Source organism: Schistocerca serialis, chromosome 10, assembly GCF_023864345.2.
Source record: "Schistocerca serialis cubense isolate TAMUIC-IGC-003099 chromosome 10, iqSchSeri2.2, whole genome shotgun sequence".
Taxonomy (NCBI): domain Eukaryota; kingdom Metazoa; phylum Arthropoda; class Insecta; order Orthoptera; family Acrididae; genus Schistocerca; species Schistocerca serialis.
This window is the reverse complement of record NC_064647.1, coordinates 167,108,855-167,123,628: the sequence shown is the minus strand read 5'-3', so window position 1 is coordinate 167,123,628 and position 14,774 is coordinate 167,108,855. Positions and strand designations below refer to the sequence as shown.

At 42.0% G+C, this 14,774-nt stretch overlaps 1 protein-coding gene across 1 annotated transcript in view; it reads left to right on the top strand.

Moving 5' to 3' along the window:
• Positions 1 to 4,271: 4,271 nt before the first annotated feature.
• LOC126424633 (zinc finger protein 271-like) overlaps positions 4,272 to 14,774 on the top strand; it is a 32,055-nt gene continuing 21,552 nt past the window's right edge. Inside the window, 2 exon segments of the mRNA XM_050087367.1 lie at positions 4,272 to 4,319; positions 11,100 to 11,124. Of these exon segments, the coding sequence (XP_049943324.1) occupies positions 4,272 to 4,319; positions 11,100 to 11,124 (73 nt within the window).

The window sequence follows — 14,774 nt, the reverse complement described above, 5'->3', positions numbered from 1 at the left end:
AAGAACTATGAAGGTGTCTCTGTCATTCATTGCCTACCCACTGGATAGGAAAGTCTAGCGTTTCATATGAACAGTGGTATGAGGTGAAACTACCTTAATGTTATCAAATAATATGATGTTGTCTAGTAATATAATGACTAAGCATTACAAATATTAACAGGTAATAAAGTTAAAATTCGAAATTTCTTAAAAATTAGTTACATAATTATGTTACAAAGCAAGACTACATTAACAGTACTGATTTACCCATTAATTAATCGAAAAAGAAATTTTTACATAGGTACAAAACTTTCCCGATAACACAAAGGCTGAAGTTTGAGAGTGATTCCTTCAACAGTTGAATCCCATAGTGAAGAAGTGAGCGTATCAAGGACTACATCATTTCATAAGGAAAAATTCATCCTTTACTAGCAGTTGTCAGCCACAGCTTCAGTGTGCATGCTCCCACTCTCTGTTTTGTGAAGCTTGCCATGACTGGGATGGTAGTTCAGAGAAACATCATTGTAAGAGGTCAGGAGCTTTTGGAGCACCTACTCCTCCTTTCGAACATGCCGTATGTTAGCCACTGTTCAATGCACTTTCAACTAACACAGGAACTAATATTTTCCCATTTAGCATGAGTCTTACCTTTAAGAGACTGCGAAGAGGCTGATGTACACCAGTGAATGTAGATACTGGAATGACTCTGGATCATACCTTCATTCTCTAATTGGAAATGCTGGAATTACTCTTTTTGTTTTGTGTGTCCAATAACTGGGAAACGTAATGATAGGCTTACCTTTGTGTTCGTGGGTCCTTTATTCAATTGCTGAACCGATTTTATTCCCTGTTAGCTCTGCTAAATTCGCTGATTGTTGAATAATGTCGAACTATTTGCAAAAAAGACCACATATATAGATACGAATCTCACATTAGATATTATTGTTATTTATTCAACTAAGGACTACTCTGAGGAAGATAAATGCCTGTTCTTGCTTTGAGAGCTATAGAAATTTTCTCTCTGCAGTAATTCAAAAAGTGAAATAAATAAAACACAAATTAAATCCTGTGCTTCCGTACGAACCAGTATTCAAATGAGATTAATTTTCTTTTATGTTCCAACTGTTAGCAAGAGGTAGTATTCATTTCACACATCAGTTAACAATATAAGGTTATAACTTGGAAAAAACATTATTTCCGTCTCTCTTGTTGATAATGAGTTAAACATGTAACCTAAGGTCCAGAGAATGACATACGAATTAAACATATAATCTAAGGTCCAATATCTAGAATTATCACATGTAGTCTTCTCAGAGAAACTATAATTAACGACAACTGACAGGAACGTTTAACTGGTCATTAACGTCATCTCTATGACTGTATAATCTCACAGTTCAACAGCCACTTTAAACACCACTCTTCAGTATTACCAGCATCAATAATATAGCGTAACAAACTCACTTCGTCTCATAATATGAATTATATATTCCTCCAATCAGTTATCCGAAAAATGTAAGTTATCAGGAGACCTGGGACACCGCAGAAGATTCACAGAATCATGTGTTCTGTCATGTAAGTTTTTATCATGAATTATTATTTCATAATCATTAAATATATTGCATCTTGCATAGTAACCAATAAGAAGGATCCTGTTTCACAGTGGCAACATAAATGATCATTTGAAGGGAAAAACACTTATCTACTGCATTTATGTATTGCTTTTCTTTGCCACTTTGATTTCATACAGCTATTACAGATGCCACACAGTAGAAACGTGCAATGCTAAAAGGGATGTGTGGCGTAAAAATGGATGTCAACACACTATGTGAATACAATTTGTCTCAATTGAGACACAGCCCTTATATACCAGATATTTAGTATAACTAGATATTTCATAAGTTAGAAATAAAGAAAAGGGGAAGATAGGGCCAGTTAGCACTACAAACTAAAAGTAAAGGCTCCAGCAGGCTCTTGTCCATGCAAATCAAATATCCTTGAACTAAAGGTAAGCCATATATTGCAAAATGGTCAGTCAACCATCGTGGAATGGGGATAAAATATTCCCTCATTGTAATTTAATCTGTACTAATTGTTTCAGCATGGAAAGTATTGTAGATAATTTGTGAATTGCTAATGAGCTCTAAACAACTCATATATATATATATATATATATATATATATATATATATATATATATAGAGCTCATAAAATACAACAGTCTCAGAATGGGACCAATTTCCTTGTGATTGTGATCCATGTGGTATGGGTCCAAGTGACTGTTGGAAGTAGTAGAGCTAATAAGCAATTTTTTTTAATTTAAAATTAATGGGATACTACCTGTGATGTTATAATCGGAATTGTGTATCAGTAGAAAAACACAGTTTGTAATATATTGGGCGATAGTATGTGAACAAATGTATCAACAATTAAAAGTCGTAATTTGGATGTACATAATACAAACAATGTCAATTATTTTTTGAGACATGGAATGTTGGACTGAAGGATACTATAGTTGCCAATTTACGTTTGAAGGTATTCCCTGTACTGAATTTGAGCCAAATCCAAGTTGGGCCTTTTTCTAGCCAACCATTGTCAAGTTAATAGTTTTTTCTCCAGTCATTCACAAGATGTAAATGGGGTTTTCACAGTGAAACACGAAGTCTGTGTTACATCACTCTGTAAAATATTTTCTCTCCTGCTCCACGACCTAGGTGGCATCGTTTAGAGTAATTGAAAGGAAAATGTTTCATTCGTTCTTGTGGCCAATGGCATCTTGGTAGTAGGATGGCTATGAGAATCGTGTCACATATTTCAACATAGCAATGAGTTACAAAAAAGGAATCTCTGAAGTTAAGTGTCTTTCACACAGACGTGGGGTGTATATGTAGAAGTTCACAAAGTGTGGATTATGATTCTATAGTCTGTATCACATAATTTCTTATGTCTGATGTAGTAATGGTTGTAGGTGTGTTTTCGTGGTGTTTAGCTTTGTCGTAACATCACTATCAGTGGACATTCGTACATATCTTCTTGTGAATACTCTGTGGCAAATTTAAAAACTGTTGGGACTTAAATAGTATTCCCTATGAATTCAAATCTCTGTTGCCTCTTGGATGACTAAAAAAAATTATTTCCAGTCGATATGCACATAATTTATAGCCTGGTTTGCAGAGTGTGCCATATCCTGTACAGTCATGAAGATCCATTGTCACGTGGCGACCTAGAATATGTTACTATAATTTTAATTTCCATAGTTCATTTCTGACATATTTTTCCCACATTTTTGTATCGATAACCTCGCTGGTGTGGAGGACAACAATGGTACTGGTGATAGTGACATTTTGGTAAGCAAAGTTTCCCTAGCTGCAGGAACGGGCAGCAAGATACGAAGCATCACCAAGCAGAAAGCATCCTGTGGAGAAAAAACTTGTACACACATGCATGTCTGAAGGAATTTTGCATCATACTTCTGAACAACACAGGAACTGAAATAACGTAAAATAACCGAAATCATTCAAGAGGCTTTTACTGGAAATGTCTCCCCTGTATGGGAATATACATAACTGTAGTATGAGTGCAGGTTGTAGGCACTTGGTTCACGACATGTGGAAAATAAGACAAGAAGTGTATCGCTAGAGTTGGTAATAGTAGAATGGTTTTAGAGTTCTCTACTATTTTCACGTGTTCCTTTCCGAGTAGAGCAGAAAGAAACCTGTGCTTGATCATAAAGTTGACACTAGAAGAGCTGCGCTGATACCCCCTTCATGGTAGTCTAAACTGTACTGGGGAAATGCAAGACAGACCTATTTCGTGATGGTAGAGTTGTGGGAGGATGCCCATAGGACATATTTTCACGAAGTAGGACCGCAATGGGTGTAACTAGTGCATTATTCACTCATAGCTATAATCATCTGCAATCAGCATTATGTCGATCAATGATGGATACCCATCTGTGCATCCAATCTCCCAGTCCATTGTCTACCAATCCAATGGATTGACCAAAACTATTGAACACTGTCAGTATCTCAGTGAAAGACACCATCTGATGGAGAGTGCAAGGTAGAGGAACAGACAATGTGAAAAATTTAAATAAGAATGTGAAAGAGGAATCACCACAACTGTGTTCGTGTGTGTGTGGGAGGAGGGGGGGGGGAATATAGACACATCAATAATAAGTTGTAATATTTTAATAGTTCACAGGTTCATCAGCAACGTGGAATTTGGAGTGTCAGATTCTCCTGAGTGGGGGGGGGGGGGGGGGGTTAACACTGACATTAAATGTCCTGGGTACCATGCAGGCATCTGCTCAGGCTTGCCAGATGCCTGGAGCCATACTCAGAGTCAGCCACAAGCTTGCAGGGTGCTGAGCTAACATCAGCCTCCTGTTGATGATGTCACACACGTACAGGCCATGTTATGCTGAGGCACTATGCTGCCGCCCCTGTGTCCACACTCACTGCTCAGTTCCTGTGCATCAATATCGACCTCAGGTATGAAAGTGGCATCAGCTGTGGGAAAGATTTCATCACCAGCAACAGATGAGCATACAGAACTGCCAACAGCGAAATCATGTCACTATGCTAAAATATTGGTGACATAGCATTCTGGAATAAAACGGGTCTGGGTTGCGTTGCTTCATGCTGTGGCACAACGCTATGCTTCCACAGCCATCTGTGTGTTGAGAAGCGGGCTTCTCTTACAACACACAAGATCCAGCACTTGTTTTTGGACTTCTTAGTTCAGTTGGTACCATAATGGTCTCCACACCAATTGTTGGTCCAGTATATGGCTGAGGAGTCACAACATAACTGAACAGCGTCTTCAGCTATGTGAACTTCCTGGACTACAAACCACCAGCTAGACCTGATGGTTCTGTGTCTCGAACTGTTACCACTGAGAATCACTCTACACTCTGACTGACGTGAAGTGTCCTGGGTACCATGCAGGCATCTGCTCGGCCTTGCCAGATGCCTGGAGCCATCTAAAGTATACTCAGAGTCAGCCAGAAGCTTGCAGGGTGCTGAGCTGACATCAGCCTCCTGTTGATGATGTCACACGCGTACAGGCCATGTTATGCTGAGGCACTATGCTGCCATCCCTGTGTTCACACCCACTGCTCAGTTCCTGTGCATCAATATCGACCTCAGGTATGGAAGTGAAGACTACTGTTATTGAATGAGCGTACTTAATTCAACATTCACCTTCGGTATTGAATGATTCCCACCAATAGATCCAACATGCACTAATCTGGGGGCAGATGTGGTCGCCCCCACTGATACTGATGTCGGCTTTGGCTCCTGCTCTGTGGTGATATTACAATGGGTGCAACATAAAATGTTATGCAAAACATCTGTGTTCATTTTTTCATAGATATCAAGTAACATTCCACCATCACACTTCCTTGGCAGGATTCTCCCATTGCCATAACACAGTCGCAAGGGGAATACAGTTTTTGTATTTCATAGATCTGCATGAAACTTCACAGAGATAACAATCACTGGAAACAAATGTTTCCTAGTTTGGCTTATATCTAGGAAAGACAAATGTTGAATGGAACTATGAGTGAACGCTTCAGTAAACTGTCTCTCAAGGCGTTAATAGTGAAATCAGGATATACTTAATGCTTAAGTGTTTGTGCTTGTTATCTATCTCTAAGTATGTGTCGTTTTTTAACCGTAATTAGTTGAAGGAAAAAGTGAGGGTGTTGGAAGGATGCAGAATTAATTGATTGTGTTGTAAATAAATTTCGCTTCGCTTTGATATATGTGTTTCTCTCTGTCTTTAATTGATGTCCAGTACCTTGTCCACAGTGGTGGTTTTGCTGTAACTGTGTTTAGTAATAAGTTGTTACTACATGTATAATTGTGACTTCCAAGTTTTAAATGTAAAATAATCGCGGAATTTTCGTTATGACAACACTATAGTGTCAGAAGTAATTATGTAGGTACAGAAATTCTAATCACATGTAAGAGATTACAATAGTCTAGTTACAACCAGGCAGTGTCCCAGAAACGTATTGATTATTTAATAGCCCCGCAGAGGTTGTGAGACACACTGAAACCACCGAAACAATGCGCAGTACTGTGGCACTGTGCCTTTAGATTCATAAAAGTATTGTTGAATGCATTTGGTCCAGATGTTGTCTCAGGTTATAGTCAGTCACTTTCAAGCATAACGTTGACCACAAATACTGCCATGTTTCTTGCAGCTCACAGAGAAAAAGGCCCACACAAATATTCATTGTTGACGAACACACACATAATTTAGTGCAAGATTTCTACACTTCAATTTCCTGTAGTATATCACAGTTTCGTAATACGTGAGTACAGGACTGCAGTCATGAATGCATTACTCACTGATAGGCGACTGTACCAACGTCTACTAAGAGTTAGCAGCGGTTACGTCGGCATTTAACCCTGGTCGGTGCAAATTGCGGCTGGAGCAACCTCGTTTAAAGTTAAATGGGGGAGTTAATCGTGGTTAAAGGCGGTTGAGGTTGGAGTCTCGTTTACCTTGAATTGATCAAGATTAAAATAAAGTAAACACGTGCCATATTAAAATGGCGCGCCCTTGATGTTTTAGATGGCATAGATGATGAAGAATTGTTATGTCTTACCTGTAACTATGAAAATCGTCGCAGCATCAGTATTGGAGTACTTGTGGAAAGGGGAAATCCTTTCGAAAATTACAGTGACAGGGATTCTGAAGAGAGATTTCGTCCTTCAAAAGAAAAAATGCGGTGGTTATTATGTCAAATCAATGAGACGTTGGAATTTCATCCTTATTGCAATAACCCTGTCGTGCCCAACAGCAGACTTCTGATGACATCAAGGGCAAATGTAACTGGTTCATTTAATATAGTTATTTGCTGACAATCCTTATGTACATAGTAAAACAGTACAAAAGAATTGTCAGTAATGTATTCTGGATCATACAGTGAAGAGCCAAAGAAACTGGTACAGCTGCCTAATTTCGTGTGGAGGACCCACGAGCACACAGAAATGCCGCCACACAACGTGGCATAGACTCGACTAATGTCTGAAGTAGTGTTGGAGAGAACTGACACCATGAATCTTGCAGAGCTGTCGATAAATCCGTAAGAGTATGAGGGGGTGGAGATCCCTTCAGAACAGCATGTTGCAAGAAATCCCAGATATGCTCAACAATGTTCATGTCTGTGGAGTTTGGTGGCTGCCGGAAGTGTTTAAGCTCAGAAGAGTGTTCTTGAAACCACTCTGCGGCAATTCTGGATGTGTGGGCTGTAGCATTGTCCTGCTGGAATTACCCAAGTCCGTCAGAATCCACAATGGCCATGAATGGATGCAGGTGACCAGACAGGATGCTTATTTACGTGTCATATCTAGACAGATCAGGAGTCCCATATCACTCCAAATGCATACACCCTACACCACTACAGAGCCTCCACCAGCTTAAACAGTTCCCTGCTGACATGCAGAGTCCATGGATCCGTGAGGTCGTCTCCATACCCGTACACGTCCATCTGCTTGATACCGTTTCAAATGAGACTCGTCCGACCAGGTAACATGTTTCCAGTCATCAAAATTCCAATGATGGTGTTGACGGGTCCAGGAGAGGGGTAAAGATTTGTGCCATGCAGTAATCAAGGGTACGTGAGTGGACCTTCGGCTCCGAAAGCCCATATCAATCGTGTTTTGTTGAATGATTCGCATGTTGACACTTGTTGCTGGTCCAGAATTGAAATCAGCAGCAATTTGCGTAAGGGTTGCACTTCTGTCATGTTGAACGATTCTCTTCAGTAGTCGTTGGCCTCTTTTTTTCTGCTCACAGCGATGTTGGAGATTTGATGGTTTCCCAGATTCGTAATACGGTACACTCATGAAATGGTCATATAGGAAACCGCCACTTCATAACTACCTTGGAGATTCTGTGTCCCATCACTCGTGCGCCGACTATAACACCATGTTCAAACTCACTTAAATCTTGATAACCTGCCATTGTTGCAGCACTAACCTATCTAACAACTGCGCCAGACACTTGTTGTCTTATATAGGGGTTGACGACCACAGAGTCGTTTTCTGCCTATTTACATATCTCTGTATTTGAGTATGCATGCCTATACCAGTTTCTTTGGCGCTTCAGTGTAACAGTAATGTCTCCACAATATGTATAGTTTTCTTCTCGAGCAGAATTACACTCCGTGATAGATAGTTTCAGTGTACTGGATGGAGTTTCTGGAGTCATCTGTATAGCAGATTTCAATGCTGCAGCATAATGGTCTATCAAAAGCCGTCGTTTTTCTACAGTTTTTCATACTTAAATATCAAATAATAACGTTTGTAGATACATGAAATGTATTCGCAGTTGTGAATATGGACAACCATCAGTCACATAATGGATGACGACTGTGAAAATCTGGGCCAGACGGAGACTCGATCCCAAATTTCCCGTTTATCGCGCGCGGTCGCCTTGCAGTTAGGCTACCTGAGGACGACTTACTGCCACACCCAAATTTCCATATGTTGTCGACCATATGTCTACAACCTTTAGTCGTAATCTACAAATCGTTGACGGCATATGGAAGTTTGGTTTTGGGCGTGACTCGTGCTTGGATAACTTAACGGTAAGCGGGAAATACGGGTTCGAGTCTTGGTTCGGCGCAAAGTTCCATTGTCGTCATTCCATTGTACAGCTGATGGTTATCCATACTCACAATTGTGATCACATTTCACGTATTTCGTAAGGCTTGTAGTTGTCCCTTTAGACATGCATGCTTGGAACATTGCATCATACTTCTGTACAACGCAGGCATTGCTACACTGAGGTGACAAAAGCCGTGGGATAGCGATGTGCACACATACAGACGGCGGCAGTATCGCGTACACAAGGTATAAAAGGGCAGTGCATTGGTGGATCTGTCAGTTGTGCTGAGATGATTCATTTGAAAAGGTCTCTGGCGCGATTATGGTGGCATAACGGAAATTACGACTTTGAACACAGAATGGTGTTTGCACCTGGATGCATGGGGCATTTCATTTCGGAAATCGTTAGGGAATTCAATATTCCAAGATCCACAGTGTCAAGCGTGTCCCAATAATACCATATTTTAGGCATTACTTTTCACCACAGACAACGCACTGGCCAACAGCCTTCACTTCACGACTGAGAGCAACGGCGTTTGCATAGAGTTATCAGTGCTAACAGACAAGCAACACTGAGTGAAATAACCTCAGAAATCAATGTGGGACCCATGGAAAACGTATCCGTTAGGACAGTGTGGCGAAATTTGAAATAAATGGTCTGTGGCAGCGGACGATCGGCGCGAGTGACTTCGCTAACAGCACGGCATCGCCTGCATCGCCTCTCCTGGACTCATGCCCATTTCGGTTGGACCCTAGAAGACTGGGAAACCGTGTCCTGGTCAGATCAATCATGATTTAAGTTGGGAAAAGCTGATGATAGGGTTAAAGAGCGCCACAGACCCCACGAATCCATGGCTTCAAGTTGTCAGCAAGGCACTCTGCAGGCCTTCAAATGGTCTGGGCCGTGTTTACATGGAGTGAGCTGGGTCCTCTGGTACAACTCAACCGATCATTGACCGTTTGTAGTCTGTCAGGGAGTTCATGTTCCCAAACAACAATGAAATTTTTATGAATGACAATGCGCCATGTGACTGGGCCACAGTTGCTCACGATTGCTTTGTAAAACTTTCTGGATAATTCGAGCGAATGATTTGGCCACTCAGATCTACGGATGTGATCCCATCGAACATTTATGGGACATAATCGAGAGGTCAATTCGTACCCAAAAATCCTGCGCTGGCAACACATCCCCAGTTATGAACGAATATAGACGGAGTATGGCTCAGTATATCTGTTGGGGGCTTCCACCAACCTGTTGAGCCCATGTCACGCTGAGTTGTTGCACTAAAGCCTGACAAAAAGTGGTGCGACACGATATTAGGAGATATATCATGACTTTTATCACTTTGACGTGTATCGATTTTGTTGATACGATCTATAAACAGATTATACCTTACCAGAATAAATTTTCACTCTGCAGCGGAGTGTGTGCTGATATGAAACTTTCCGGCAGATTAAAACCGTGTGCCAGACAGAGACTCGAACGTGAGACCTTAGCCCTTCGCGGGCAAGTACTACCAACTGAGCTACCCAAGCACAACTCACAACCTATTCTCAAAGCTCTACTTCCGCCGTACGTCATCTCCTACTTTTCAAGCTTCACGGAAGCTCTCCTTCCGCCGGTACCTCATCTCCTACCTTCGAAACTGCACAGAAGCTCTCCTGTAAAGAAAGAGTACTGCAGACATATGGCCTAGGCACAGCATGGGGTTTCTTTACAGAAAGAATTTTCACTCTTCGGCAGAGTGTGTGCTTGTATGAAACTTCCTGAAACTCAGGACCTTTGCCTTTCGAAGGCTAGTGCTTCATCAACTGACGTAATCAAATACGCCTCACGATCCATCCTCATAGCTCTACTTCCGCCACTATCTCAACTCCCACCTTCCAGACTTCACAGAAGCTGTCCTGTGGACCTTGCAAGACTAGCAGTCATACGAGAACGGATATGCCAGAAAGTGTCATATTAATGCCTACTGCGCTGCAGAGTGAAAATTCATACTGCAAACAATCCCCCAGGCTGTGGCTAAGCCATATTTCCCCAGTATCCTTTCTTCCAGGAATACTAGTCTTGCAGGATTTTTGCAGGAGAGCTTCTATGAAGTTTAGAGGGTAAGAGATGAGTTACTGGCTGAAATAGGGCAGTGAGGACAGGGTACCTCAGTTGGTAGAACACTTGCCTGCGAAAGCCAAAGGTCCCGAGTTTGAGTCTTGGCTCAGCACTCAGTTTTCATCTGCCAGGAAGTTTCATATCTGCGCACACTATGCTGCAGAGTGAAAATTCATTCTAGAAATAATCCCCCCATGCTCTCGCTAAGCCACATCTCCGCAAACAAAGGTTCACATGAGAGCTTCAGTGAAGTTTGGAAGATAGGAGATGAGGTACTGGCGGAAGTAGTGCTGTGACGACAGGTCGTAAGTCATGCATAGGTAACTTAATTGGAAGAGAACCTGCTCGCGAAAGGCAAAGATCCTTAGTTCAATTTTCAGTGCAACACACAGTTTGAAACTGCCAGGAATTTTCAGTGTATACCTTTTCACATACCTCGCTACACTGTTGAAGCTGTAGTCTATGCGGATGCTGAACAGCCAACAGTTTGAAGTGGCAGTGTAGATGCCTGCCGAAAGGAGGATGTTGTTAAGTTCGTTTCGATGTCCTACTGTTAAAGATTAAATATCATTCATCATTCAGTGAATGCTGTAATTGATGACTGTAAATAGCTGACACCTTTATTTATGTCATTTCATTGTAAGCTAGTCACTTTTGTTACTATTTTTGTAGAAAAAAAGTTGATAGCGCCATGAGCTGTGAAATGAGAGCTAGGAAGTTTGCGTCCACCTCTTTCAAATTTTTTTTTAACTCTATTGTTCTAGAAGATCGTCGGTCTCTCTTCTTAATGTAGTAGGTTATTACTAACAGTAGTCGATATTATTTACTATGAATAATTCATTTTCTGCAATTCTTATTGCAAAGCTCAACGTCTGGAATGTTGCTCCAGTGGACAGAAATCTTAACAAAACTGTCAATCTACGTCGGAAAATAAACACAAGACTTTTTCTTATTATGAACCTTTACATAAAATATGTATACGTATCTCTTAGTTTTATGGACAGCGTCAGGTTTGTGTCTTGTTAGTGAATACACTGAAGGAGAAAAAATCGCAACACCAAAAAATAATTAATATACAATAATGCAATTTCATTAATGCATTTGTATAAGTAACATATTTATCTGATTAACATTGCAAGATCACAGGTTAATGTAAGTGCGAGATAAGCCATTGTAAATGTGAAGTGATGAGACACTAATAACCGGCGTAACTACCAGAATGTTGAAAGCAAGCTTGCAAATGTTCTTTTACTGTGTTATACAGGTGCTGGATGTTAGTTTGTGCGATGGAGTCTCATGCCTCTTGCAGTTCGTCACTTGATAGAGGGATGGTTAATGATGATTATAGGTGATGCTGGAAGTGTCGTCCTCTGATTTCCGATATATATTCTATCAGAAATAAATATGACGATCGACCAGGCCAAGGCAACATGTCGATACTCTGTGGAGCATGTTGGGTTACCACAGCGGTTGTTTGGCATGCGTTATCCTGTTGGAAAACAGTGTCTCAGAAGCTGTTCATGAATCGCAGCAGAAGAGGTCGAATCATCAGACCGATGTAAACATTGGCCGTCAGTGTGTAGGATAACCACGAGAGTGCTTCTGCTGTCATACTAAATTGCACCTCAGAACATAACTCCCGGTTTAGATCCAGTGTGTCTCACATGCAGACAGATTGGTTGCACACACTCTGGCCTCCTCCCAACCAACATACAGCAATCACTGGCACCAACACCAAGAAAGAACCGACTTTGATCATAAAAGGAAACAGACCTCTACCTTCCATCCCCTTAGCTCTCACTTGACACCATGGAAGTCGCAAATACCCCACATGTGTTTGGGGCTAGAATAGACTTGCGGTATTTCTGCCTGTCATAAGAGGCGACTAAAAGGAGTCTCCTAGTTTCCAGCCTAATCGGTTATGGTCCCCTTTTAGGATTTGACCTCCATGTTTCAAAATTCTACATAAGTGTGGGTCATTTGGGAAAGGACATCTTACAGGGTGCATCATGTATCCGTTGTGCGCTTAGACCTTCTGCACCTGTTATTCTAATGGAAATGTTATTTCATCTGTAATTTAGCCTTTTGGGCCACAGGTAGGGATTGCAAACGTCCATTGCATCCGTATTATGGTGTGCATATTTTACATCCTTTGTGCACCGTCATCTCCTAATAATAATGGATCTTTCTGCACCCAATATTCAGTGCAGTAGCCAGTCTGTCTTGAGAGTGTCGTCATGTACCCTCTTGGTTGTAGCCCCTTGACAACATGGGGATCGTACTGCTGATCTACAAACTCCCCACTTATGGCGAGGAGAAGATACTCATCTTCTTTGGGTACCAGGTGGCTACTGCTGTGGCTGGTTGGCGCCCATTGGGAGAGCCCCTGATTGGAATGACGTGGTGTTCACTACATCCAGCACGTCTATAGGAGACTAAAAGATAATAGGGTTGCTACCAGTTGCTTCATCTCAGCTCTTGAGGGTGATTGTTCCCCATCGGTTCTGCTGCAAACAATACGTCCCTCCCCCTATACAGTGTTTTAAGTGTTGGAAATTCGAGCACATGTCTTCCCAGTGCAATTCCAGAGCCACAGGTAGGGATTGCAAACGTCCATTGCATCCGAATAATCCATGTGCTCCTCCTCCCACCTGTGTCAACTGTGAAGAGCACCACTCCTCCTGCTCGCTGGACTGCATTGTTGTTCATAAGGAGAGGAAGATTATGGAATACAAGATCCAGGACAGGCTGACTTCCCAAGAGGCTAAAAGGAAATATGGCCATTTGAACCCCATTCAATTGATATCATCCTATGCTCCAGCTACAACGACGTCGTCTTTGCTGGCAATGGTAGCCCCTTCATCTATGCCTCCTGCAGCAGGCCTTCAGGGCCGCCTGACAACATCCCCCACCTTGATAGTTGGTGGTACTTCTTCGTCCATTGCTTCCAAAGCTCCAGCTTTGGGACATTGCTTCCCCAAATGCTGCGGACATCCGTTCCCATCCCCCAGCTGGAGAAGCAACAGCCTCCTCCAGCTTCTCTCACACAGAAGGGGTCCCTTGGGACTCTACCTTCCAAGGTCTCCACCCATGACAAAGTGGTCACCAACCAGTGGCTGACTGAGCTGCTGCTCGAAGGGCTTCATACTCTTAATCTGTCCCTGAAGCTACATTAGAGAAGAACAGTGAGAGGGCAGACAAAGAACAAGACTGTTAAGAAACGAGAAACTCTGATGGCCCCCAAGTCATCACTCCCTACAGGTTCCACATCTGAGTACTATTTGGAAATTCCAGCATCCCCTGAGGACCTCGATTTCGCCGACATCCCCAAAGCAATGGTAATAGATACAAGCACTCAACCAGTGGCATTGTATAACCCTGAGATGCCTCCTCCATCCCTTTGTGCCTTCCCAGACTGCAGAAAGGGTCATCCTCCAGTGGAATTATGGTGGTTTCTTCCCCTACCTGGCTATGACAACCCATAGCATTCGTCCACTTTCAGTATTGCCTTTCATGAAACGTGGTTTCCGGCAATGTGGACCCCCGCCATTCGCGGCTATTGGGGTTATTACAAAAATCGTAATGAATGTAACAGGGTGTCATGTGGAGTATGAATTATGTCCTTACCTTTGTCTGTAGCGAGCCTGCACCCCTTCATACAACTTTAGAAGCTATGGCTATCAGGATGAGCACAACACAGGCAATTGCCGTCTGCAACGTCTACCTTCATCGAGATGGTGAAGTACCACGAAATGTACTGGTTTCACTAATTTCTCAACTCTCCCAACTTTTCTAGTTTCGGGTAATTTCAATGCCCATGAGTGTTTATGGGGAGTGGAACCAATATTACTGGCCATGATAAAGATGTCGAGAATCTACTAACTAAGCTCGACCCTTGCCTTCTAAATGCAGGTGCCTGCACTTAGTTCAATGTGGCATATGGCACATACTCGACCATTGATGTCTCAGTTTGCAGTCCTGGCCTTCTACCATATATATACTGGAGAGCTCACTGTGTGGCTGTGAAGACTTTCCACCCTTCTTGTCTCTCACCCAGAATTTCCCAC